The sequence below is a fragment of the Anomaloglossus baeobatrachus genome, chromosome 7, assembly GCF_048569485.1.
Source record: "Anomaloglossus baeobatrachus isolate aAnoBae1 chromosome 7, aAnoBae1.hap1, whole genome shotgun sequence".
NCBI lineage: Eukaryota > Metazoa > Chordata > Amphibia > Anura > Aromobatidae > Anomaloglossus > Anomaloglossus baeobatrachus.
Genome location: NC_134359.1, coordinates 288,294,336 through 288,321,802, shown reverse-complemented (window position 1 = coordinate 288,321,802; position 27,467 = coordinate 288,294,336). Strand labels below are relative to the sequence as shown.

Genomic DNA, 27,467 nt, shown 5'->3' with positions numbered 1-27,467 from the left:
TATCTGTTGGTGATGTACGGTATGTATTGGTGATGTACGGTATGTGTTGGTGATGTACGGTATGTGTTGGTGATTTACGGTATGTGATGATGATGTACGGTATGTATTGGTGATGTACGGTATCTGTTGGTGATGTACGGTATGTGTTGGTGATGTACAGTATTGGTGATGTATATATTGGTGATGTACGGTATGTGTTGGTGATGTACGGTATGTATTGGTGATGTACGTACGGTATGTGTTGGTGATATATGGTATGTGTTGGTGATGTACGGTATGTATTGGTGATGTACGGTATGTATTGGTGATGTATGGTATCTGTTGGTGATGTACGGTATGTGTTGGTGATGTATATATTGGTGATATACGGTATGTGTTGGTGATGTACGGTATGCATTGGTGATGTACGTACGGTATGTGTTGGTGATGTACGGTATGTGTTGGTGATTTACGGTATGTGTTGGGGATATATGTTATGTATTGGTGATGTACAGTATGTGTTGGTGATGTATATATATTGGTGATGTACGGTATGTGTTGGTGATGTACGGTATGTGTTGGTGATGTATGGTATGTGTTGGTGATGTATATATTGGTGATGTACAGTGTGTATTGGTGATGTACGGTATGTGTTGGTGATGTATATATTGGTGATATACGGTATGTGTTGGTGATGTACGGTATGTATTGGTGATGTACGTACGGTATGTGTTGGTGATGTACGGTATGTGTTGGTGATGTACGGTATGTGTTGGTGATTTACGGTATGTGATGGGGATATATGTTATGTATTGGTGATGTACAGTATGTGTTGGTGATGTATATATATTGGTGATGTACGGTATGTGTTGGTGATGTACGGTATGTGTTGGTGATGTATGGTATGTGTTGGTGATGTATATATTGGTGATGTACAGTGTGTATTGGTGATGTACGGTATGTGTTGGTGATGTATGGTATGTGTTGGTGATGTATATATTGGTGATGTACAGTGTGTATTGGTGATGTACGGTATGTGTTGGTGATGTATATATTGGTGATGTACGGTATGTGTTGGTGATGTATGGTATGTGTTGGTGATGTACGGTATGTGTTGGTGATGTACGGTATGTGTTGGTGATGTACGGTATGTGTTGGTGATGTACGGTATGTGTTGGTGATGTATGGTATGTGTTGGTGATGTATATATTGGTGATGTACAGTGTGTATTGGTGATGTACGGTATGTGGTGAATACAGTTGTGGCGCCCTCAGACCCCATTTTTCCAGCATAGCCGTCACCAGATTACCGCCATTGGCTGAAACATAAGCTATATCAGAAGTCGCAGACCTGCACAGATCCCCGCATTGACACGCGTAGCATTTCCCGCAGCACAAATAACGACGGCGTCTTTCACAAATACATTATTTCTATTTTATTGATACCGCTGATATACAGATTTTGTACAAGTCTTCATCTGTCAGCACTTCGGCATACTGTGTCTCTGCACAATAAAAAAAAAAAGTGCCAACTAAAAAAATAGAAAAAAAATCAACCAAAAAAAAAAAAGAAAACAAAAAACCGTTAAAATAAAAACTCGAATCAATGTGATTGAGGCTATATGGGAAGTCGTCTTCGTTTATAAAATCAAACAAATCAAAAGTTTTTATTAATTATTATTATTATTATTTTTTTTTTTTATTCAAACCATCATCCTCCCGCCGTTTTTGGAAAACCCGAGGTGCCCGTTGGGGCTTTCTTAGACCCGTCTATCCAGTGGTTCGTCACAAGCCCTTGTATCCTGAAAAGCTATAACGGTTTGTCCGTCACTTCGCCCGATGTGTTAGAAGCGTCGACTAGTGCAGGGTTTTTTAAAGAACTCTTCATTTCCGAGAGATCTCTGTTCTTTTCGGAACTGTTGCTATGAAGGTGGTCTAGTTGCTTAATTTCTAACGCCCCCGTGTCGGGCCTGGAGTCCACAATGACTACGGATGGAGAAGTGGGACGTCCACCCTCTGTTAAAAGTTCTGAGAAGCTGTTCGCCTCCCGCTGGTCGAAAGAGTAGCTGAGAATGACCAAGTGTTCGTTTCGACAAGGTGCTTGGCTCCGTCTCTCGGTTTTACATTGCTGTTCTACAGCTTGGTTGTCGCTAAGGTCTAACGAGTCCCTGTACGCGGGAAATTCGCACGACGGCGTCCTCCTTCGCAACATGCTGTTCTCCGATGCTTTGGTACGTGAAGCTGTGCCGGTCTCGTCCTCCATGGGAGGATCTATAGAAATACAAGGCGGGCTCATCTTCTTCTTCCTTCGAACCCCATTGATGAACTCGGGGTCAGACTGTATGAGAATAGAAGAGTCCTGCTTCTCATCGATGGACAGATCAAAGCAGGAATCTCCATCGTCATCGATGGAGGGGCAGATCTCGATGGAGTGCCTCCTTTGGTCTTCCGCCCATGTGGGCTTTGCTAAAAATCCTTGAGTGTCAACACTGTAGAACTTCTTCAAGTCTTTGCTGCTGCTGGTCCCGACCAGGCTGGCTGTGCTATTGCAGTTCTTTAGTGGTGGAGGAGAAGGAGGAGATGAAACTTGGGAGATGAATGGCGATTCCGAGTGACTTCTATGATTGGATTGTCCTCTCCAGCCGGTGGTGGCCAAGCTGTTTATGTGGCTGACCTCTTCATCGGCCGGATCGGAGGAATCTAACGTAGACTCGTCGGGGTTGGTGTTGTCGCTGCTGACACTGGATGGACGACTGGGAATACTGTGTTGGCTATAGGTGTGATTTCGGGTATGGACGCTGGAATGTCTGTGGTGGGGAGATAGTTTGGGGGAGGTTTGAGGGGTTCCCTGCAGTGATGGGGGCATTGGGCAGAGCAGGTTGGGAACAAGGTTATTGAGTGAAGGCGTTTTCAGCTTTGATCCCTCTGTTGATTCCACTTCAACGCTATCCTTGGAATCGCCAATCTGGTAGTCAACCGAATCCATATGTACGGCCTCCTAGTGGACAAAAGCGAGAAGAAAACCATGAGGATGATGGTTTCGTAGTTTTCTAATGACATAATTCTGTCGAGTTTACTGCACAAATGTTATTATTTCTCAATAAAAATTCATGTAGATTTCATTGGAGAAATGTTTTAAAGGTGTATGTAAAACCCTTTATCATACCGTGATCGGTTGGGATTGACGTCAACCACTCACTTAGGCCTCTTTCACACGTCCGTGAAAAACCACACACGTTTTTCACGGACGTGTCAAAGTTACGTAATAGCCTCCGTGAGCCGTGTTTATGGCCTACGTGTGTTCTCCGTGTGGTATCCGTGATAACACACGGAGAACGGGAACTTTCTGCTCACCTGTCCCTGACTTCGCTGTCCGTGGTGCTGATCTTCGGTCTCCGGTCCTGCCGACTCCCCGCCGCTGCTGCTTCCGGCCGCAGTGAAGTGAATATGCAATGAGCATAATGAGCGGCGGTCGGAAGCAAGTGACAGCAACGGCAGAGACAAGAGGGCTGGAGAAGGTGAGTAAAGTTTTTTTTATTATTTTCTCAGACACGTGTGTTTTCTCCGGCGCGTGTCACACGGAATACCTCTGTGTGGTACGTTTGCGTTCCGTGTGACACCCGTGATGCCGGAGAAAAACGGACATGTCTACATGTGGAGCACACGGACACACGGGTGCTCCACACGGTCCATGGCAGAGCACGCACGTGAGCACAGACCCATTGATTTTAATGGGTCTACGTGTGCCTGTGTCTCCGGTACGTGAGGAAACGGACCAAACACGTACCGGAGACATGGACGTGTGACAGAGGCCTTAAACAAAGTTCTTGTAGAGCTGAACATGCGGCATACAGATCTGTAGAAAGTCTATGAATACATACACCGCATACTGAAATATCAGAGGATCGGCTAAGCCGGGTCAATCCTAAACTAAGAAGAGCCGCGCTCAGCCGACCACCCTTTGTTTTAGCGATCGGTGGGATTTCAGCTCTGAGGCCTCCACTGATCAAAACTTCTGCCATATCTCAAGGACATGTGAAATGGTTTTCCCTTCTTTCAGAAAAGGAACTCCCCTTTCAGAAACGTCTCTGAGCTAAAATCTATAAAGGTCCTTGGCTTATAAAAGCACCAGAACCCCCAGCAGACACGGCTGAGGGCAGCAGTTTCCAGCCTATGCAGCTATCAGGACACGTTAAGAGTTGTAGATTCGCAAGTATTTGGGAGTCGTTGGTTGGACACCACCAGATTACGGTTAATATCTACCAGAAAGGGTCACCATTACCTGCCGTTGCAGCAATCGGTTTAGACTGGGCGATCTGGAAGCGGAGGGACGTGGAGGTGGAATTTTCGGCATGTCATCGTTGTCCACGTGGCAGCTCTGTGACGGCAGAGGTGGACAGTCCACGGGTGTTTTCAGAGAGTTGACGGATTCGTTTGGTTGGGAATGGATTGAAAGACGTGACCCTACAATAACAAAAATGAGACAAGGGACCATCACCTTTAGGGATAAATGGCACAGAGACCGACTAAGTGGCCTCCATGAATCAGGGCACCAAGTCTCTATGGTCCAGGTAGTTTGGAGTCAGGTCTACTGAAGCAGTCCTAATTTTTATCATGGGGTCTTCATACCTTCCGGAGGGCTGTCCTCATAGGCCTCCACTTCCCGCAGAGGATACGATGACTTTGCTGGCAGAACAGGACGGAACATGTAGCTGTCGTTGGGTAGTGAGAGCATTCTGGACACCGAAACCTTTCTGACCGTCAGGAGGTTTTGGGATCCAGTTCCGTCCCTCATGTAAACGTCACCGTCCTGTGGATGAGATAGACCATTAGCTTGGAGATAATAACGCTTGGTGTCCTGTACGGCTGGACATGTGAACAGTGAGGAACGCTACAGACAATAGCCACATCAAAGCGTGCCTAGTGGTGGCATGAGCGGTGAGCGGGCGGCCTCCATCATGTCTCCCTGATACGAGGCTGTTACCGCAGGAAGATATATCTGTGAAGGTGAGAAGCAGTCACCAAAAGGAGGAGAAGAAAAGCTCGGCAGCAGAGGCAAAGAAGCCACGGAAAGCATCCACACAGGACACGTAAACAGAGCAGGGATTCACCTCAGGCCCATAGCTGCAGGGCAGGAGGGGAAGTGGCAAGGCCTGCTGGCAGGGCACGGGGGAGCCCGGTCTTTTCTCTTTCCGCAGAACTGAACCATTCAATGTATCAGGAATCAATAAAGTCACATTCTCGTGGCTCAGTGCCACCTTCAGTGCAAAATGAAGGAAACAGGTATGAATTAAGCTCATCACTCCTCTAACTACCCCAAACCCAACTGCTGCCCCCCTCAGGGATATAGATGACATGCTGGACCCTTACCCTGGCGTGTGTCAGTAGATCATTCTTCATTTTACCACCACCCATTGTGTTGCCGTCTAAGCTCGGGGGGCCTACCGGGCAGACCGGGGTAACAGCCCTTGACATCTCCATCTCAATCTCGGCATCCATCTCCGCGTCTTCTTTGGCTTCTTTATTGCTTTCTTCTAGATGCTTCATGAGGACGGCCACCACCACATTAACCAGGACGAACTGAGCAATGAGGACGAAGGTGACGAAATAGACCGGGGAGATGAAGGGCAGGTAGCTGAGGCAGTTCTTGTCGTCGCTGTTGCATTCGCGGAGTGTGTCCTGGAAGAGGACAAGGTCACGTATTAATATTTTACTGGTACCGGTGACTCATATTCATCACATCCATAAATTCACAGACCATCTCGTCAATGGAAAACAATGGTGTCACAATAACAAAATTCTCACTTCTGAAACCTTTGGTATCAGGCCTCTAACTTGTGATATCACTATCAAGACTATCTCCCCCTCCCATGAGACCCCACTGGCATTAAAAACAAGACAACCCAACCTCAGATGAGGTGAACTACCGCAAACTAAGAAGCCTTCAAATATCAGATTAAGGTCCCTGAAAACCTTTGGACATCACTGGCACGGTATCCAACCTGTACCCTGGAAATCTTGCGATATCACAATTAAGGAACTCTCTACCCTTTTCCTGGAACCCAGTAACATTATAGAAAATGTAGCCTACCCTTTCCCCAAATCCCAGTTACACAATGGACAAGGTAGCCTACTCCACTTAAAGGGCCAACACATTATCTCCAGGAAATACTCTCAGCCTATGGCCTATGGCTGAGAGGCACTATGTATTTAAGGCACCCTCCCATTAGTGGAGGTGCCTGCGCAACATCTTGTGTTAGTCATTGTCCTGTCTGTCTAGCTAGTTGTCAGGTATAGGGGTATGGACACAGGGATAACAGGACCTGACAACTAGCTAGACAGACAGGACAATGACTAACACAAGATGTTGCGCAGGCACCTCCACTAATGGGAGGGTGCTTTAAATACATAGTTCCTCTCAGCCATAGGCCATAGGCTGAGAGTATTTCCTGGAAATAATGTGTTGGCACAGCAGGGACAGGTAGGTATGGAAAAGCAGACTCAGGTATAGGGGTATAGACACAGGGATAACAGGACCTGAGTCTGCTTTTCCATACCTACCTTTCCCTGCTGTGCCCACCATACCTGTCCATACCCACCTGTGCAGCCTGCCTCAGTCAATCCCATCTATCCCTCAGTCCATCACCTGCTCTGGGTGTCAGCTGCCACAGTTCCAGTCATTGTCCTGAAAACCTAATGACATAACAAATGGGGCAGTCTATCCTTTCCCTTAAAACCCAATGGTATCGGAGAATAGGTAGCCTATCCTTTCTAGGAAACCCATTTACATCATAGAAACGTCAGCCTACCCTTCCCCAAAACTGAGTTACACAATATACAAGGTAGCCTAATCCTTCTCAGGAAAACCAGCAAGATCACAGAAAAGATAGCTTACCATCAAAGGAAAGTCAGTGACCTTATAGAAGAGGTAGCCTACCCTTCCCCAAAACCTACCGACATTACAGGGTAGTCTAGCCCTTACCTAAAAACCTAATGATATCAGAGAAAAGGTAGCCTATCATTTCCAGTAAACCCATTAATATCATAGAAAATGTAGCCTACCCTTCTGAAAACCTGGTTACATAATAGACAAGGTAGCCTACTCCTTCTTAGGAAAACTAGCAAGATCACAGAAAAGATTGCCTACCGTACGAGGAGACCCTGTGACATCATAGAAACGGTAGCCTACCGTACGAGACCCTGTGACATCATAGAAATGGTAGCCTACCCATCTCAGGATACCCTGTGAAATCATAGAAATGGTAGCCTACTCTACTCAGGATACCCTGTGACATCATAGAAATGGTAGCCTACCCTTCCCCAAAACCCATTGACATCACAGAGAAGGTAGCCTACTGCTTTCCTGAAGACCTAGTGACATTACAAACAGGGCAGTACAGCCCTTCCCTAAAAACCTAGTGACCGCAGAGAAAAGATAGCCTATCCTATTCCAGCAATCTCAAGCAACCTGCCCCTTATGTGAAAACCTAGCGCCATCATAGACAAGCATCCTACTTTGTCTCGGGAAGCCTAGTGACATCATAGACAACGTAGCCTATCCTGACCACTGAACCCAAGTGACGTCATAGACAAGATAGTCTACCTGATCCTAGGACGCCCAGTGACCTCACAGATAAGGCCGCCGACCCCTTCCCGGAAACCTAGGTCTTCATGGACCTTGTCCGTGGAAGTGTCTAGGTACATATTATGTCAGTATGTTCTCATCCCCTGTAGTTTAGTAGCATAATGAATTCAGGGTCTTCACCTTTGGACAAGGAAGCTGATTGTTTACAAAGAGCGTCTCTCTCTCTGGAGGACCCGACCTGTCCTGTCCTGCACAAACAACCTATTGATATGAATGGATGGCGTGTAATGCTTCATTTCACCTGCAGAGGCGCTGCAGAGAAACTAAACAGTGCCGGGTTTCCACTGCTGATCGACCAGGGGCCTCTGCTGGGGACAGGAGGTACTACAAGCCCGCTATTTACCTTCATGATACCGTTCCAGTTGTCTCCGGTGGAGACTCTGAAGAGCGTCAGGAAAGCCATGCCAAAGTTCTGAAATGTGGCGTGTCTGCTGAGACCCTCGCACGGGTTTTCTTCATTACACACTGGAGAGAAAGAGACATTCATTATTTACCGACCATCTGCAGATACTGACAGTGCGACCACTAATAGTGATGCAGTACCGCCATCGACCACAGGAGGCAGCAAAGTTATACAGTATACGCCGTAATGTACACTATTCCAGCTGAGAACACTATATGCAATTGTGGCGTTATAATAGAATAGTCTCGATGGATACTGTGCACCCGAACCGGTGTATCTCAGCCTAACTGATGTGATACGGTCTTCTGAGCTGCTGTAGGAGTTTGTCGCCTGGTATCTAGTTTTTAGCCTTTCACATGTGATACAGTCTGCTCAGCCAGAATATCTAAGCCTGTCATTTTTAGATACAATCTCAGTGTATCTACACCAATCATATATGATACAGTTGTCTTGGATTATCCATTCTAATCTTATGATTTGTGATACAGTTTTGGTGTATCTAAGCCTAACATGTGTTATACAGTATTAGTGTATCTAAGCCTATCACATGTTATACCGTTTTAAGGTATGCAAGGTTATCATGTGTGATACTGTATATATAAACTGATCATGGATGCTACGGTGCCAGTGTAGCTAAGCTTATCATGTGTGCTACAGTTCCAGTGTATCTAAGCTTATGTGTCTATAGTACCAGTGTATCTAAGCTCTTCATGTGTCTATAGTACCAGTGTATCTAAGCTCATCATGTGTCTACAGTACTAGTGTAGCTAAGCTTATCATGTGTCTACAGTGCCAGTGTATCTAAGCTTGTCATGTGTCTACAGTGCCAGTGTATCCAAGCTGGTCATGTGTCTACAGTTCTAGTGTATCTAACCTTATGTGTGCTACAGTGCCAGTGTATCTAAGCAGGTCACGTGTCTACAGTGCCAGTGTATCTAAGCTGATCATGTGTCTACAGTGCCAGTGTATTTAACCTTATATGTGCTACAGCGCCAGTGTATCTAAGTTGGTCATGTGTCTACAGTGCCAGTGTATCTAAGCTGGTCATGGGTCTATAGTGCCAGTGTATCTAAGCTTGTAATGTGTCTACAGTGCCAGTGTAGCTAAGCTTATCATGTGTCTACAGTGCCAGTGTATCTAACCTTATATGTGCTACAGTGGCAGTGTATCTAAGCTGATTATGTGTCTACAGTGACAGTGTATCTAAGTTGGTCATGTGTCTACAGTGGCAGTGTATCTAAGCTTATCATGTGTCTACAGTGCCAGTGTATCTAAGCTGGTCATGGGTCTACAGTGCCAGTGTATCTAAGCTTGTAATGTGTCTACAGTGCCAGTGTATCTAAGCTTATCATGTGTCTACAGTGTCAGTGTATCTAACCTTATGTGTGCTACAGTGCCAGTGTAGCTAAGCTGGTCATGTGTCTACAGTGCCAGTGTATCTAAGCAGGTCATGTGTCTACAGTGCCAGTGTATCTAAGCTTATGTGTGCTACAGTGCCAGTGTATCTAAGCTGGTCATGTGTCTACAGTGCCAGTGTATCTAAGCAGGTCATGTGTCTACAGTGCCAGTGTATCTAAGCTTATGTGTGCTACAGTGCCAGTGTATCTAAGCTGGTCATGTGTCTACAGTGCCAGTGTATCTAAGCTGGCTCCCCTTTTGGCCTGTATTGTAGGTAGGACAGTGGTGGAGGAGTTCAGCTCTGCAGCTCTAGCTTCTTCCTCTCCATCTTTTCTCCGCAGTGGCTCGTATAGAGAACAGATGGTTTATGTATCGGTCACATAAATCTGCGGTGTAATATAATCGCCGGCGCTGCCGTCCTCTGCAGTCACCGGACGGGGCCGGGAGCAGGAGCGCACACCGGGGGGCCGCACACCGGGGGCCGCACATCGGGGGCCGCACATCGGGGGGCCGCACACCGGGGGCCGCACATTGGGGGCCGCACATCGGGGGCCTCACACCGGGGGCCGCACATCGGGGGCCTCACACCGGGGGGCCGCACACCGGGGGCCGCACATCGGGGGCCGCACATCGGGGGGCCGCACACCGGGGGCCGCACATTGGGGGCCGCACATCGGGGGCCTCACACCGGGGGCCGCACATCGGGGGCCTCACACCGGGGGCCGCACATCGGGGGCCTCACACCGGGGGCCGCACATCGTCCTTCCCACATCCTGCAGATCCTAATCACTGCAATCTGCACAGTACCGTGCGGCTCCTCAATGATCCAGGGCTCCATTAGCGTCTCATTATGGACGTCAGACGCGGCTCCTGCCAGCTCGGTAATGAGCTATTTATTTGCCAGGACTATAAATGTGCAGGAGAGGAGTCCGCGGAGGGAGAAGCCCGAAACCTGTCACTCAGTAATGGGAGCACCGAGCAGGGGAGACCGGTGTAATGGAACCGTTTGGTCGTGTTTGGGTTCTGTCGTTAACGCGTTTTACATTCTGTCTAAGTCTTAAATATTTACCCAATTATCACTTAACTAGAAGGTGGCCCGATTCTACGCATCGGGTATTCTAGAATTTACGTATTGTGTAGTTCATGTATGATTTTTGTTATATATATATATATATATATATATATATATATAGAGAGAGAGAGAGATGTTGTTGTGTGTAGTTACCAAGTGTTTGTGTAGGGGCTGTACATGTTCTGGGTGTTGTCTGGGTGTGGCGGGGGGTGAGAGCGGTGTTGTATGTGTGTTGCGTGTGTTGCGTTGTTTGTGGAGCGCTGTGTGTCTGTAGCGTTGTGTGTGTGTTGCGCGGTTTGTGTGTGTGTGGTGTGTTTTGGGGGGAGGTATGTTTTGTGCAATGTGTGTGTTGTGCGGTATGTGCGTATATTTGTGTGTGCCGCGATGTTTGTGTGTTGGGTGTTGTGTGTGTGCAGCGTTGTCTGTGTGTGTGGGTGTCTGTGTAGGGCAGTTGTTTGTGGTTCCCAGTGTGTGTGTGTGTGTGTGTGTGGTGTGTTGTGCAGTGCGCGCGCGTGTGTGTGTGTGTGTGTGTGTGTGTGTGTGCATCAGCCTCTCTTCTCTCAGCCTACCTCTCCCAGCCTCCCTCCTCCCAGCCTCCCTCAGCATCAGCCTCCCTCTCCCAGCCTCCCCAGCATCAGCCTCCGCCAGCATCAGCCTCTCTCCTTCCAGCCTCCTCCAGCATCAGCCTCCCTCTCCCAGCCTTCCCCAGGATCAGCCTCTCTCCTCCCAGCCTCCGTCCTCCCAGCCTTCCCCAGCATCAGCTTTCCCCTCCCAGCCTCCCTCAGCATCAGCCTTCCCCAGCATCAGCCTCTCTCCTCCCAGCCTCAACCTCTCTCCTTCCAGCCTCCCCCAGCATCAGCCTCTCTCCTTCCAGCTTCCCTCAGCATCAGCCTCCCCTTCCCAGCCTTCCCCAGGATCAGCCTCTCTCCTCCCAGCCTCCTTCCTCCCAGCCTCCTTCCTCCCAGCCTCCCTCAGCATCAGCCTTCTGCTCCCAGTCTCCCCCAGCATCAGCCTCCCCATGCATCAGCCTCCACCAGCATCAGCCTCTCTCCTTCCAGCCTCTCTCCTTCCAGCCTCCCCCAGCATCAGCCTCCCCTTCCCAGCCTTCCCCAGGATCAGCCTCTCTCCTCCCAGCCTCCTTCCTCCCAGCCTCCCTCTCCCAGCCTCCCTCAGCATCAGCCTTCCGCTCCCAGTCTCCCCCAGCATCAGCCTCCCCAAGCATCAGCCTCCACCAGCATCAGCCTCTGTCCTTCCAGCCTCCCCCAGCATCAGCCTCTCTCTTTCAGCCTCCCTCAGCATCAGCCTCCCGTTCCCAGCCTTCCCCAGGCTCAGCCTCTCTCCTCCCAGCCTCCTTCCTCCCAGCCTCCCTCAGCATCAGCCTTCCCCTCCCAGTCTCCCCCAGCATCAGCCTCCCCAAGCATCAGCCTCCACCAGCATCAGCCTCCCTCGTCCCAGCCTCCCCCTCCCAGCCTCCCCCAGCATCAGCCTCTCTCCTCCCAGCCTTCCCCATGATCAGCCTCTCTGCTCCCAGCCTCCTCCAGCACGCCGTGCTCCTCTGCCGACACTCACACACCCGATCGCATCCACTCACACACACCCGATCGCATCCACTCACACACACCCGATCGCATCCACTCACACACACCCGATCGCATACACTCACACACACAGACACTGACGATATCGCACATACGCGCTTATACTCACAACATCCGGGGATATCACATGCTTCTGGCCATGTGATCCTCCGGCAGGTCCTGGAAGATCACAACAGCACAGTATCGCCGCCGAGAAGCAAGCGATATCCCAGGATGTTGTGAGTATGTGGATGCGATGTGATGTGTGTGTGAGTGAGTGTGATCTGATTTGTGTGTGTGTGTGTGTGTGTGTGTGCTGTTATGTGTCTGTATTTTCCGCAGCTGCAGGACCTTGATGTGTGGATGCGATGTGATGTGTGTGTGAGGTGTGTGTGAGAGTGAGTGTGAGCCGGTGTACACTGGTAACTATGATACACATCGGGTAACTAAGGGACCTTAGTTACCCGATGTGTATAATGGTTACCAGCTTTCACGGCCTCCGTGAAGATCCCAGCATCGCAAGGTTATGTCTGGCGCTGCTGGGATCCTGACGGAGCCGGTGTAGAAGCAAGCGATATCCCAGCATGTTGTGATGTGTGAGGTGTGTGTGAGAGTGAGTGTGATCTGATGTGTGTGTACTCACCTGGGAATCGGGGCTCCGTGTCAGTTGGGGGAGAGTGAGCGTGCATTGCGTGAGGGGGGCGGGGCCTGCAGAGAGCCGGGGCGAGAGGCCAATCCGTGGGGGGGGGCGGGGCCATGGCGAGCCCAGCGGCCAATCAGCTTTGTGTCACCGTAAGGACACAATTTCGGAGCATGACAGACAGACAGATAGACAGACAGACAGACAGACAGACAGAATAAGGCAATTATATATATAGATGACAGGTGCAGATGGAGAAGAAGCTTTTTGGCAGCGACCTGACCCCAAAGTAATCAGTACTAAATACTGAAACGCGTTTAGTACATTGTGAAAATGCCTTCATCATCCTTATGATAAATGTTGTAGCCAATACAACCCCAATATGTATCCTGTGGGTCCAATATTATCCTTTCAGACCGGTTATGTCAGGGTGACAGACAGTCCTGTGGTTTCTGGCAATAGAAGGTCCCAGTGTATAGCTGCACAGAATGCTCCCTGACTTTCTATTGTTCCTGCTGTTAGCTCCTGCTGGGTTTTCATCTCTTCCCCTTTAGGACCCAGCAGAGATCTCCTTCCATCCAGCTGCTGATTATCAGTATTCCCTTTGTGTTTAAATCGTCCCATTTCCCTGGACTGGTGCTGGTGATATTTTCAGTTCATACAAGCTCTGGTTGCAAGCAGGTGGCTTGCTCTGATTTTGTAGTATCGTTGCTGAACTTTTGCATGAGTCATCTGTGGATAAGTAGTTCATGCATTTTCCCCCCATGTGTCCTCCTTGTGTCTTCTATAGTGTTTAGTGGGGCTGGTGAAAAGCTCATCTCATCCGTTCCCTATTTAGGGCCCAGCACTAGGGGTCAGGTATCCGGCTCGGCGCATAGGTGCACAACCTATCTAGGGTGGTGAGGGACCCCCGGGGCTAGCGGCAGGTTCCGTCAGGGGTCACCATCTAACCTTTCCCTAGACACAGGGTTTCTTTTCCCTTTTCGCCATTCGCTTGGTACTTCCCTGTAATTATTACAACACTGAAACGCGTTGTCTACATTGTATGGATTCCGTTTCATCCTTCCACACCAGATATAACCTGATAAAAGAATCTGTACACTAAAACGCGTTGTCTACAGTTTATAGAGCTCTTTAAGGCTGCTTTCACACTTGCGTTGTGTGACGCATGTGACGGATGCTTTGCAAATAGTGTGCTAATAAAGTAACGGATTCCTGTGAAAGAACGTTTTGCATTTTTTTTTTTTTTTTTAATGTTTCACCGGGAAAGGAGATTTGCCTTCGGGAGGAGAGAGAGAGAGAGGAAGGTGACCGCAAATCCCCTGAGTGACCGCAGTGAGCCGCGCGATCAGCTGTGACGTCACTCAGGTGACCCGGGTCCACAGCGGCAGTCCTCCACCTGAGAGCTGTGTCTGCGGGTCACCTGAATGAGGGCACAGCTGATTGTGCATCTCACTTCAGTTGCTGCGTGGAGCTGATAGAGAGCGCTCGTCTTCTACTGCCGCTCCTGTCAGCTTCATGTAGCAGAGCTGGATGCATCACGGGACCTCGTGTGGATTACGCCGGACCTGGAGGGGTGTTTGGGGTATAATAAAGTGGTGAAAGAAGGTGGTTTTTTTTGTCTTTTATTCCAAATAAAGGATTTTTTCGGGTGTATGTGTTTATTTACTTTCACTTACAGGTTAATCGTGGGGGGTGTCTCATAGACGCCTGTCATGATCAACCTAGGACTTAGTGGCAGCTATGGGCTGCCGTTAACTCCTTATTACCCTGATTGCCACCGCACCAGGGCAATTCAGGATGAGCCGGGTAGAGTCCCGGGACTGTCGCATCTACTGGATGCGGCAATTCCGGGCGGCTGCTGGCTGATATTGTTAGGCTGGGGGGCTCCCCATAACGTGGGGCTCTCCATCCTGAGAATACCATCCTTCAGCTGTATGGCTTTAGCTTGGTTGTTATCAAAATTGGGGGGGACCGCACGCCGTTTTTCTAAAATTATTTATTTATTGTACTTTATGATATAGACCCGCCCACCGGTGGCTGTGATTGGTTGCAGTGAGACAGCTGTCACTCAGCGTGGGGGCGGGCCTGACTGCAACCAATCGTAGGCGCCAGTGGGCGGGGGAAGCAGGGAATACGAGATGGAATAATGAGCGGCCGGCATTTTCAAAAGTAGGAGAAGCCGCCAGAGCAGTGTGACAGCAGTGCAGCGCTGCGCCGGTGATCGGTGAGTATGAGAGAGGGGGGAGAGACCGACCGATAGACCGACCGACAGAGAGAGAGAGACCAGGAGTGATTTTAAACGATTTAGATCGTTCTGCTGGACATGCTGAGCATGCTCAGTAGAACGTGACGGAATCCGTCAGCGGATTCCGCTTCTTAGTGCATTGCGGCGGAATCCGCCACCATAGACGATCTTTAGACACCTTGGTGGATTCTAACGCAATCCGTCAAGGTGCGTTATTTTAACGACCCAAAAAACGCTACATGCAGCGTTCCCTCCGCCCGATGCTGTGTCAAAATAACGACTCAGCGTCGTCCAGCGGAGGTAACGCAGACACTTGCGTTACGGTGTGTCGTCAATATAAGTCTGTGGAGAATAGCGCAGTGCGTTAACCGACTGCGCTATTCTCCATAGCGGCGGATTGCGCTGAACGCAAGTGTGAAAGCAGCCTAAGATTCACGTTCCTCCTCCTAGACCTGATGTGGCTGATGAGGTGTTACTCACAGTGACCAGGATTGTAGCAGCTGACCCCAAGGGCAGGGACAGACACAGGTGCAGACAGGTTGATTCTCTACTGTAGACAGTGACTACCATAGTAGCTGAGGCAGATGGCACAGCCAGGACGGACAGGCAGAGTCACTAGAACCAACAGGGCAGGATGGACATGTAGCAGGCATCAACAGGACAGGACGGACATGAACCAGGCACTAGCATGGCAGGACGGACTGGAATCAGGTGCCAACAATGCATGACGGGCTGGGACCAGGTACAAGCAGGACAGGACAAACAAGGAGACCTGACAACTAGCTGGCTAGGGTACAAACCACTAACTAACTAAACAAGGGTGTTGATCAGGCACCTCCCCAAGTCGGAGAGTGCCTTAAATACCCAGTGCCTCTGAGCGATAGGCTGAGAGGCACTTCTTGGGAGTGACGCACTAGCCTTTTAAGAGAAGGGCAGCGGTGTGTGTTCATGCCCTAGTAGCACTCCCAGAGGACCTGTGCCGCGTGCACAGGCCCCGGGAAGGGGAAGCAGGAGGGACCCATGTGGAGCACCACGGAGACGCCGGGTAGCATGTAGGGAGCTGGCCATGGCAGTAAGTGCGTGTCCCTGCGGGGAGAAGAGCAAGGGTGCAGGGACGCCAGCGCTATAGCTTTTACTTGATAAAGTAATGAATACAACACTGAAACGCGTGGTCTACATTGTATAGATCCAAGTTCATTCTCCTTAGGCCCATTATGGCTGAATAAATAAGTCAGTAAATACTGAAACGCGTGGTCTACGTTGTATAGATCCAAGTTCATTCTCCTTAGGCCCATTATGGCTGAATAAATAAGTCAGTAAATACTGAAACGCGTGGTCTACGTTGTATAGATCCAAGTTCATTCTCCTTAGGCCCATTATGGCTGAATAAATAAGTCAGTAAATACTGAAACGCGTGGTCTACGTTGTATAGATCCAAGTTCATTCTCCTTAGGCCCATTATGGCTGAATAAATAAGTCAGTAAATACTGAAACGCGTGGTCTACGTTGTATAGATCCAAGTTCATTCTCCATAGGCCCATTATGGTTGAATAAATAAGTCAGTAAATACTGAAACGTGTGGTCTACATTGTGTACATTCTAGTCAATGTAGTCTAATAATTTAATCAATACAACACTAAAACGCGTGGTCCACTTTGTATAATGTTTGAGTTTGTCACCTGCTCACTATTCCATATACTTGCCGACAATAAATAGAATTTTGAAACTTTTTTTAAGCTTTTTTTGGGTAAAACAACCAAAGGAGGCCGGTGACCTCCGCCTCATACTGTCATCTGTAATTAGGAAATGTGCGTTTATGGTGACTTTTATTGATAAATCCATTACATGAACCTCACGGAAACAGTCGACAGCTGTGAATGATCTCAGATGTCTAAACTCACTAGAAAGCCACTGATAAGGAGCAGATGTGGCTTCTAATCTTCGAAGGATCACAGAAAGTTTCCTGATAGGGCTGAAAACGCGCCAGCTCAATCTATTTTTAACAAAAACATTTTTTTCTAGTATCACCAGAAGTATTCGATTTTGGAGCGCTTTGGCTTACTCACCAAGCTTTCCGAAAAGCTCCACTCCAAGGGCGGCGTAGATGAAAAACAGGAGCATGAAAAGGAGTCCGAGGTTTCCTACCTGCCGAGGAAAGCACAAGGCAATGTTAAAATAGATACCTACACCTAAAAACGCCTATAATACCTCCATAGTGTAGAAGATCATTGTGAGGTAAATCCGGAGATATGACGATAAATCATGATATTCAAGTCATGTCAGGAAGCCCTCTCCTGGTGTCACCCCCCCCCCCCCCTTCCCTTCACACAACTGGTTTAGCAACAAATCCATGGCCATGTCCTGTGATATGGAAATGAGGTGGCTTAGGGACAATGGACACAGGATGACTCCCTGCCGTCACCCTGTAGTGGGGGCTGCTAGCTAGTTAGCAAGGCTATGGAAATAGCCAGACAGAACGACTCCAGTAAAAAATGGTTCATATCTCGCAAGCCATATTTCCGATAAATATGGCAACCATAAAAATGGTGTCTCCGCATGTGGACGATGCCGGCACCCCCTTTTTTATGGGAGCAGGACATTGGGAAATGCCCCAGGCGTGATATCAGCCAATGGGGAACTGGCAGACAGGTCATGAGTCCCCTCGTTCTGTAGCTAAATTCATAACTGTCACAATGAGAGCATTGGCGTCCGCCTACGACGCTCCCAGGCCAAGTTATGGCCATATTCCATGTTGTGGATTTTGTCCATAACTCCAGCCAGGGGTGGAGCAGTGCTCCCTGTGAGGTCACTAAGGTAGGAGGGGACCTGGATTTGCCCAGGTTGATAACCCTACTTCGGCCATTTTCCAGTGTTCTTCTGCTCGGGGGCCTGGTTGGGAAAGACCTGGAGAGGGAGTTCCTGGAAACCTGGTCTACAGCGCCCCCCTGTGGCCAGACACACAAGGTAACTGATGTAATTGTATGCCTGTTTGTAACCCATGCTTGATTGTAACTGTACTCTGACATATGTATATTCTGTAGATTCCCTATTGTATATATTGTAGTTTCTAGTGTGCTTTAGGCGATTAAATTATATAATTAATCTTGGGCTGTTCTGTTATCTCGATCTTGAATCCCACGTCTGTGTGTTCGGCTAATAGTTACCGTGAAGCGGTTGGTGGCAGCGAGTTGTGCCAAGGATTATTGTGGGGAGGCCAGTGAGATTCGGGGAGATTTTATATATTCCGCCCGCGGAGGTCGGGGGAATATATACCCTTCTCTCGCCGGGGGCCCTTCAATAATCGGCATAAGTAGTATAGCGGCCTCCTTGCTTATTGTCGGGCAATTCCATAATTGGCCTGACTATAAGAGGGGCGCTAGAGAGCGCGTCACGTGCTCTGTCTGTCGGTCGGGAGGTATAAAGTAGGGGTGACCCCCACTTGTTACCCCCCGATTGTGACGTACTGGTAGCCAGCGCGGGGGATTTCTGAGTGACCCCCCCGGTGGTTTGTGACATATTGGTGGCATAGCGGTGGGATCGAGATAATAGTGTGTGTGAGTGTGAGACCCATACTCCCAGACACTAAAGACTGCCTGCAGCAGCTGTGGCTGCTGGGGTCTTCAGACCAGCTCAACACTAGAGTGTCAGAGTGCAGATACTGTAAGGTGTGTGGAGGCATCAGGTGTCAGTTCTGTGTCAGTGACCAAAGTCTGCAACAATGGCTGATAGCACCAGGAGCAAAGCCAAAGGAATGGCCGATACTCAGGCCAGAGACGATGAGGAGGTTGTCCACGAGTCCTCCAGGAGCCCGACGCCAGAGAACAGCTCTGCAGAGGCCATCGCACAACCTTGCACTGCTGGACAAGATGAGGAGGAGCTCGCCCAAGGTTCCTCAACGAGCCAGAAGCCAGCCCTCCGCTCTGCAATGGACAGTGAATCACCAGGCTCCGCAGCGGGCCGCAGAGCACCACGTGCCATTCCACCGAGCCTGGGAGGCTCGGATAGCCTTCTTCAAATGGCTATGGCCCTACTCCAGGCTGGAGACCGGGAGGGCTACCAGGCACTCCTGGCAGAGCGCAGGGCAGCGTGTGAGGCTGAGGCTGCGGAGCGGCAGGCAGCGCGTGAAGAGCGCCAGGCAGAGCGTGACTACCAGCTGCAGCTAGCTCAGCTCCGGCCCTCATCAGCCACACGTGACCTTCAAGACACCAAACTTCCAAAGGTCCGTGTTGAGGACTTCCCAGTGCTGGAGAAGGATGGAGACTTGGACTCTTTCTTGACTGCTTTTGAGCGGACTTGCTTGCAGCACCATCTGAACAAGGACCAGTGGGCCAAATACCTGACCCCCCGTTTAAGGGGTAAGGCCCTGGATATCCTTGGGGACTTGCCTGCTGAGGCAGATCAGGGCTACGACACCATCAAGCGGGCCCTGATCCAACAGTACAACCTCACTCCGGAGTCCTACCGCAAGAAGTTCCGGACCCTGCAGAAGGGACCAAAGGACTCCTGGGCTGACCACCGGCGGGCACTTGCCCGAGCTGCCGACCACTGGACCCAAGGCCTGCAGCTTTCCACCGGACCGGAGATCCTGGACTTGTTCATCACGGAGCAACTCTTGTGGAACTGCCCTGAGGATCTCCGCCAGTTCATCCGAGACCAGAAGCCAAAGGGGTCCACGGCTACAGCTGCCCTTGCCGATGACTACACCAACAACCGGGCCCCTGAGGCCAGGAGAGCGGCCACCAGCAGCACCTGGAGAGGGGGTAAGATGAATTCTGCGACTGCCCCACCTGCCCCTAGACTGCAGGGGGGGTCCCCCTCAACTCCCCTCTCCAGGCCCGTGGCGGAACCAAGACGGTGCCACCAGTGCAACCTACCTGGACACTTCAAGGCCATGTGCCCTCAGCGTCCCAAGGCCCCGGCTCCGTCCCCGTCCCAAGGGCCGCCCAAGGTGTATTGTGTGGGTGGGGGTGGTGGTAGGTCCCTGGACAGCTTCCAACCTGTCACCGTCGGCCGGTCTGTGACCATAGGACTGCGAGACAGCGCCTCGGAGGTGACTCTGGTGCGGCCTGAGATGGTGTCCCCCCAAGACTTGATCCCTGGAAAAACCCTCGCTGTCTCCGGGATTGGAGGCATTGACCCGGCGCTGCCTGTTGCTGACATTTTTGTGGACTGGGGCGCAGGGCGAGGGGTGAGGGAGGTGGGGGTAACTGATCGGATCCCTGCAAACGTGCTACTTGGGACAGATTTGGGGCAGATAACCTCCCAGTTTGGGCCCCAACCAAGGGCTGAACCGTCAGCCCGTACTGACATGACTCCTAACAATGTTAATGTGTTATCTATGAATGATGTAAGGGAGGAGGGAGTGAACTCTGATATTTCTGCTTGCACAGACACCATAGACACACACACAGCTGCAGCGGTGACAGGGGAGGGGGTCAGAGAAAGGTGTGACAATGCCTCTACAAGTAACCAGCCAGTGAGCTGGGATCTGCTGCCCTCTGCAGGGATAAGCAGAGAGCAGGGTGCTGCAGGGGGAGGACCAGTGTGTGGGGTGGGGGCTACCACAGCAAATGTGGGGTCCCCAGAGATTTCACAGCGGGGTTCTGTTGCTGCAGGAGGGGAACAGGCAGGTGAGATTGGGGCCAGTCCAGGAGCGGAAGTGCTCCCAGGTAAGATCTCGGTGCATGGTTCCCCCACAACCGGGGTGTCAGGAAGCCAGGTAGGTCTGCCTGAACCGGCGACTTGGTCAGGAACGGAGGAGGAGCAGGCACGACCCACGGTCGCAGCGGCTGTGGCCGCTGTCACCCGCAGTGGGAGTGCGGGAAGCCAAGGGGCCTCCCGGAGGTCCGATAGCTCTTCCCCTTCTGACCAAGTGGCAGCTGAGTCAGGTGGAGGCCAGGACACAGGTCCCGGGGTACTGACTGAAGATGTGACAGTCTCGTCGATTCTGGCCACATCTAGTCAGGAGTTTCAGGCAGCGTTAGAAGCTGACGACAGCCTGAAAGCTCTAAAGGAGCAGGCGGCACAGCCTCCCTCGGACTCGGACCCGGAGCGAGTGGTCTGGGACCAAGGACGGCTGTACCGGGCCACGGTCCAGCAGGGTTCACCGGAGGCGTGGCCCAGGGACCGACAGTTGGTGGTACCCTATCCGTTCCGGACGGAGTTGTTGCGGATCGCACATGAGATTCCGATGGCCGGACACCTAGGGATCGCTAAGACCAAGGCCAGGTTAAACCAGCATTTCTACTGGCCAAAAATGGGGGCCGATGTGGCTGCCTACTGCCGTTCGTGTGAAACCTGTCAGAGAGTGGGAAAGGCGGGGCCACGCCCCAAAGCCCCACTGGTATCTCTGCCAATCATCGATGAGCCTTTCAGGAGGGTGGCTGTGGATCTGGTCGGCCCGCTGGCCATCCCCAGCAGCTCCGGGAAACGCTTCATACTGACGGTAGTGGACTATGCCACCCGGTACCCAGAAGCAGTGGCCTTGTCGTCCATTCGGGCTGACAAGGTGGCCACCGCATTGCTGGAGATTTTCTCCCGAGTGGGTTTTCCCCAGGAAATGCTCACTGACCGGGGGACCCAATTCATGTCCCAGCTGATGGAGGCCCTCTGTAAGCAAGTCCAGGTGCGACATCTGGTGGCCAGCCCGTACCATCCACAGACTAATGGCCTGTGCGAGCGGTTCAATGGCACCTTAAAGCAGATGCTTAAGATGTTGGTCGACTCCCACGGGCGTGACTGGGAGCGGTATCTCCCACACCTGTTATTTGCTTACCGGGAGGTTCCACAGGCCTCAACAGGATTCTCACCGTTTGAGCTCCTGTACGGGCGACGTGTGCGGGGCCCCCTGGCTCTGGTGAAAGAGGCTTGGGAAGGGGATTTGGCCGCCCCTGGAGTGTCGGTTATCGAGTATGTCATGCGCTTCCGGGACAAAATGCAGGCCTTGACGCAACTGGTACACGACAATATGGCTCAAGCCCAGGCCGATCAGAAGCGTTGGTACGACCAGAACGCTTGTGAGAGGACCTACCAAGTGGGTCAAGAGGTGTGGGTACTGGTCCCCGTACCACAGGACAAGCTTCAGGCAGCCTGGGAAGGCCCATACCTCGTGTACCAGCAGCTCAACCCTGTGACGTACCTGGTCACCCTGGACCCTGCCCGTGGAAGGCGGAAGCCCTTCCATGTGAACATGATGAAGGCACATCATGAGCGGGAGGCATGTGCACTCCCTGTGTGCAACCTGCCCGAGGAGGGAGAAGCGGAAACCCTCTTGGATATGCTAGCCCAGGTTAGGGCAGGCGGATCCATTGAGGATGTGGAGGTTGGCCACCAGCTCTTGGAGGACCAACGGTCCCAGCTGTGGGCCACCCTACACCCCTTCCGGGGGTTGTTTACCAACCAGCCCGGAAGGACTGACTTGGCTGTCCATCACGTGGACACTGGGGATCATCCCCCGATCCGGCGTTCAGCATATCGGGTCTCCCTGGAGGTGCAGCAACACATGCGCCAGGAGATTGACGAGATGCTGAAGCTGGGGGTGATCCAGGCATCCAACAGCGCTTGGGCCTCGCCTGTAGTCCTCGTCCCTAAGAAGGACCGAACCACGCGGTTCTGCGTGGACTACAGGGGGCTCAATGCGGTCACGGTCGCCGATGCGTACCCAATGCCACGCATCGATGACCTGCTCGATCAGTTGGCCGGGGCTCAGTACCTGACCATCATGGATCTGAGCCGGGGATATTGGCAGATCCCCCTGACTCGCAAGGCCAGGGAACGCTCTGCCTTTATTACCCCATTTGGACTATACGAGTCCACGGTGATGCCATTCGGGATGAGGAATGCCCCTGCCACTTTCCAGCGGATGGTCAACACCCTGCTCAAGGGACTTGAAGGGTACGCGGCCGCGTACCTGGATGACATTGCCGTCTTCAGTCCCACCTGGGAGGACCACCTAGAGCATCTAGCACAGGTGCTCAGGCGGATCCACCGGGCAGGTTTGACCATCAAGCCGGGAAAGTGTCAGCTGGCCATGAGCGAGGTCCAGTACCTCGGTCACCGGGTAGGTGGGAGAACACTGAAGCCCGAGCCTGAGAAAGTGGAAGCCATCGCATCCTGGCCCACCCCCAGGACCAAGAAGCAGGTGATGTCCTTCTTGGGGACCGCTGGGTACTATAGGAGGTTTGTCCCATGCTATAGTAGCCTGGCAAAGCCCTTGACGGACCTCACCAAGAAGAAGCTGCCCTCTGCAGTCGATTGGACAATGGACTGCGAGACAGCCTTCCGGGCCCTTAAGGACGCCCTGTCCAGCCCGCCCGTGCTACAGGCAGCCGACTTCACGCGGCCGTTTGTAGTACAGACCGACGCCAGTGACTTCGGCCTCGGTGCGGTGCTCAGCCAGGTGGACTCTGCGAGCCAAGAGCACCCAGTCTTGTACCTGAGCAGGAAGCTGTTACCAAGGGAAGTTGCCTATTCCACGATGGAGAAGGAGTGCCTGGCCATAGTGTGGGCCCTGCAGCGTCTGCAACCCTATCTATACGGGCGCCACTTCATCGTGGAGACGGACCACAATCCCCTCAGCTGGTTGCACACCGTCTCTGGGACGAATGGGCGATTGTTGCAATGGAGCCTTGCGCTCCAGCAATACAACTTCACCATTCGCCACAAAAGGGGCCGTGACCACGGTAACGCAGACGGGCTGTCCCGACAAGGAGAGGTCGCGGACGGGCGCACGGGGGAACACCGGAGTGTGCTGCCCCCTAGCACCCTCAAAAGGGGGGAGGTGTGAGGTAAATCCGGAGATATGACGATAAATCATGATATTCAAGTCATGTCAGGAAGCCCTCTCCTGGTGTCACCCCCCCCCCCCCTTTCCCTTCACACAACTGGTTTAGCAACAAATCCATGGCCATGTCCTGTGATATGGAAATGAGGTGGCTTAGGGACAATGGACACAGGATGACTCCCTGCCGTCACCCTGTAGTGGGGGCTGCTAGCTAGTTAGCAAGGCTATGGAAATAGCCAGACAGAACGACTCCAGTAAAAAATGGTTCATATCTCGCAAGCCATATTTCCGATAAATATGGCAACCATAAAAATGGTGTCTCCGCATGTGGACGATGCCGGCACCCCCTTTTTTATGGGAGCAGGACATTGGGAAATGCCCCAGGCGTGATATCAGCCAATGGGGAACTGGCAGACAGGTCATGAGTCCCCTCGTTCTGTAGCTAAATTCATAACTGTCACAATGAGAGCATTGGCGTCCGCCTACGACGCTCCCAGGCCAAGTTATGGCCATATTCCATGTTGTGGATTTTGTCCATAACTCCAGCCAGGGGTGGAGCAGTGCTCCCTGTGAGGTCACTAAGGTAGGAGGGGACCTGGATTGCCCAGGTTGATAACCCTACTTCGGCCATTTTCCAGTGTTCTTCTGCTCGGGGGCCTGGTTGGGAAAGACCTGGAGAGGGAGTTCCTGGAAACCTGGTCTACAGCGCCCCCCTGTGGCCAGACACACAAGGTAACTGATGTAATTGTATGCCTGTTTGTAACCCATGCTTGATTGTAACTGTACTCTGACATATGTATATTCTGTAGATTCCCTATTGTATATATTGTAGTTTCTAGTGTGCTTTAGGCGATTAAATTATATAATTAATCTTGGGCTGTTCTGTTATCTCGATCTTGAATCCCACGTCTGTGTGTTCGGCTAATAGTTACCGTGAAGCGGTTGGTGGCAGCGAGTTGTGCCAAGGATTATTGTGGGGAGGCCAGTGAGATTCGGGGAGATTTTATATATTCCGCCCGCGGAGGTCGGGGGAATATATACCCTTCTCTCGCCGGGGGCCCTTCAATAATCGGCATAAGTAGTATAGCGGCCTCCTTGCTTATTGTCGGGCAATTCCATAATTGGCCTGACTATAAGAGGGGCGCTAGAGAGCGCGTCACGTGCTCTGTCTGTCGGTCGGGAGGTATAAAGTAGGGGTGACCCCCACTTGTTACCCCCCGATTGTGACGTACTGGTAGCCAGCGCGGGGGATTTCTGAGTGACCCCCCCGGTGGTTTGTGACAATCATCTGTATAAAATAGCATAAAAACCCAACCGATTGGAAGCCAGGCATTGGTTGATCAACCTTGGAAAACACAGAGGGAAACCCAAGGTAGATGTAAAGGAAGGCCCTGCCAATTGGTAGAGGGATCACCAGCTCACAGTCACTTGTGGCTGATCCCTGCACACCCTAATGTCCCTAAACAGGTCCTTCCCCTGTGCGCCGTCACGTGCCTAGGCCCTCGCTGACCCTGAACTTACCCTGACTACGATGTAGGCCAGCAGCACACTAGTCCCACTATGACAATAAAACAACACAAAGAAAGTAAGAAATATGGGTGGAGAAAAACAATGAAAGCACTCCTTGGTTTATTCAGCAGGAAACTTCACAGCTGCAACTGAAACAACCCCTCAGCTTCTACAGAGCCAGACTCCTTCAAAGCAGTCAGTATAGAGATCCTATCATTGGCATGGAGTAAAGACAGGAGTGGGTATATATAGCGGAAGGGCGTGATGACAAAATGCTGCCGCTGTGATTAAGGCTATGAGTAATCTCAGCCAGAAGGGAAACCCTTTCAGTATCACATGAAAGTAAATCCTCTCCAATACAAGATGTAACCTGCGGATACAGCACAGTTGTGACACTATTATGATATGTCCTTCGCAATCTCCATTTAGTAAATCTCTTTTTGTTGAAGCTTGGAGATCACCATCAGTAAGTCATCACTGGTGAAACTCTACCTGTTCACATTTGTGAAACGCCCTTGAAGATCACTATGTGGTCACCAAGTAGTGAATGGTACATTGCTGCTTGGTCACCCTTATGAAATCCCTTGTAAATCATTACTTGGTCTTCCTTGTAAAGAAGCCTTTGGAGATCACCACTAGGCAATCAACACTTGTCACCCTTGTAAAGATCATCTTTTGTTATCAATTCTCGGTAAGGATTATGAAATGCCGTTGGCTATCTTCATCGGTAAAGCATTAAGTGATAGTCCTCATAAAATGACCTTTGAGATCACCGATGGGGAATCACTTAGTCACTTTTGGGAAATGTTCTTGAAGATCCCAGTTGGTAAATTACCACTTGGTCACTTCTGGTCAGTGGTCACCAAACAGAGATTGGTAATCCTTGTGAAATACCCTTGAATATTGCCATCACTACTTGGTCAACCCTTGAAAGAAGCCCTTGAAGGCCACCCTGAGCTATCAATTCTTGTCGCTGTTGTGAAGATCACCTTTTGAGTATTCACTTCTTGGTCAGCATTAAGAAATGCCCTTGGGAGTCTCCATTGCGAAATCACTAAATGATCAACCTCGTAAGATGCCCTTGAAGGTCATCATGGGCAATCGCTACTTGTCATCCTTTTCAAAATCACCCATTGGTGAATCTTTTCCTATTGTGACATGCCCTTGATCATCACCATTGGTAAATTATCATACCATATCATCCTGAGAATTTGGAGTTGGTGGACTCATCTGTAGGTAGATCCCATTGGCTCGTGATTGCTTGGTCACTTTTCAGAAGCTCACTGGTCCATCACCACTGGAAAGTCTCTGATTGGTCTTGGTGTAGTCTTGCAAAATCACGAAAAAGACAAGAAAACTCCACCGAATGAAACCTCTACTGGTGAACCAAGACCTTGGAGAGCTGTTGTTGAGTAACCCTTAAGTTCCCCAATGGAAACCCACTAATTGAATTGAACCATGTGATCAATGACAGCATTGTACCTTGGTTAAAACCTTGTAAAGTTAGAATACAACAGTCTGTCTACCATTGGGCCATCTTCCTCATAGCCAAAGCTGGGCTTTCTAAGTCATAGTCAACGTGGATACCAACCATGTACCCAAGTAGTTCCATGGCCTTGATCAAGTGGCTTGTTTGTCCTCCCAACCTTTATTCTTCCTGCTATTAAGATCCAAGTGTTGAAAGCCATTGGTCTACAGATCAAAAAGTTACCCCCCCCAATCTTTTTGAAGGTCACCAACCCTACAAAAAGTTTCCATCAACAGCCGAGAGATCAATCCTCTCTGATATTAATATCTGGAAACTTTTTTGTCGGACTGTGGGTTATACTTTGGTGATGGACGTAATGACAACAAAGGTCAGGGAGGTCTCGGGGGGGATGATGGAGTTTGCTTCTGCGAAGTCAACGTTCTGTCAATAACGTTGAAGTTTAAACCTTTGTGATGAAGCGAAGAGTTCAGCTCCGGTGGGTGAAGGACAGCTGTCATCTATCCCTCCACCAGCGCCGGGCTTAATAAGATGATTGCCGAGGAAGCAAACGCTCGTCCGTCTCGAGTCACTTGATATTCATTGAGGGAGTCCACCAAGAGATGTCCTATTACCACAGCTAATTTAGTTGTATAGTGCGAACCAGCAGGTCGGCTCAAGGACTCTGAAGAGAGATGACAGCCGTGTAGACGTCCTCGTCTGTGCATGTTAATGAGCTCCATCTAAGAA

General features: G+C 50.7%; 1 protein-coding gene across 3 annotated transcripts in view; it reads right to left on the bottom strand.

Moving 5' to 3' along the window:
- Positions 1–1,399: 1,399 nt before the first annotated feature.
- The window catches only part of CACNA1H (calcium voltage-gated channel subunit alpha1 H), a 300,253-nt gene continuing 274,185 nt past the window's right edge, over positions 1,400–27,467 (bottom strand). For 2 of the 3 annotated variants that reach the window (XM_075318332.1, XM_075318333.1), the window contains 7 exons: positions 17,028–17,106; positions 7,967–8,088; positions 5,349–5,657; positions 5,090–5,236; positions 4,608–4,788; positions 4,261–4,442; positions 1,400–2,976 (listed from right to left, as the gene is read on the bottom strand). In XM_075318332.1, the coding sequence (XP_075174447.1) occupies positions 1,789–2,976; positions 4,261–4,442; positions 4,608–4,788; positions 5,090–5,236; positions 5,349–5,657; positions 7,967–8,088; positions 17,028–17,106 (2,208 nt within the window). In that variant the 3' untranslated portion in view covers positions 1,400–1,788. The remainder of the gene's footprint in view (positions 2,977–4,260; positions 4,443–4,607; positions 4,789–5,089; positions 5,237–5,348; positions 5,658–7,966; positions 8,089–17,027; positions 17,107–27,467) is intronic. The other variant, XM_075318334.1, reaches the window with a different exon arrangement.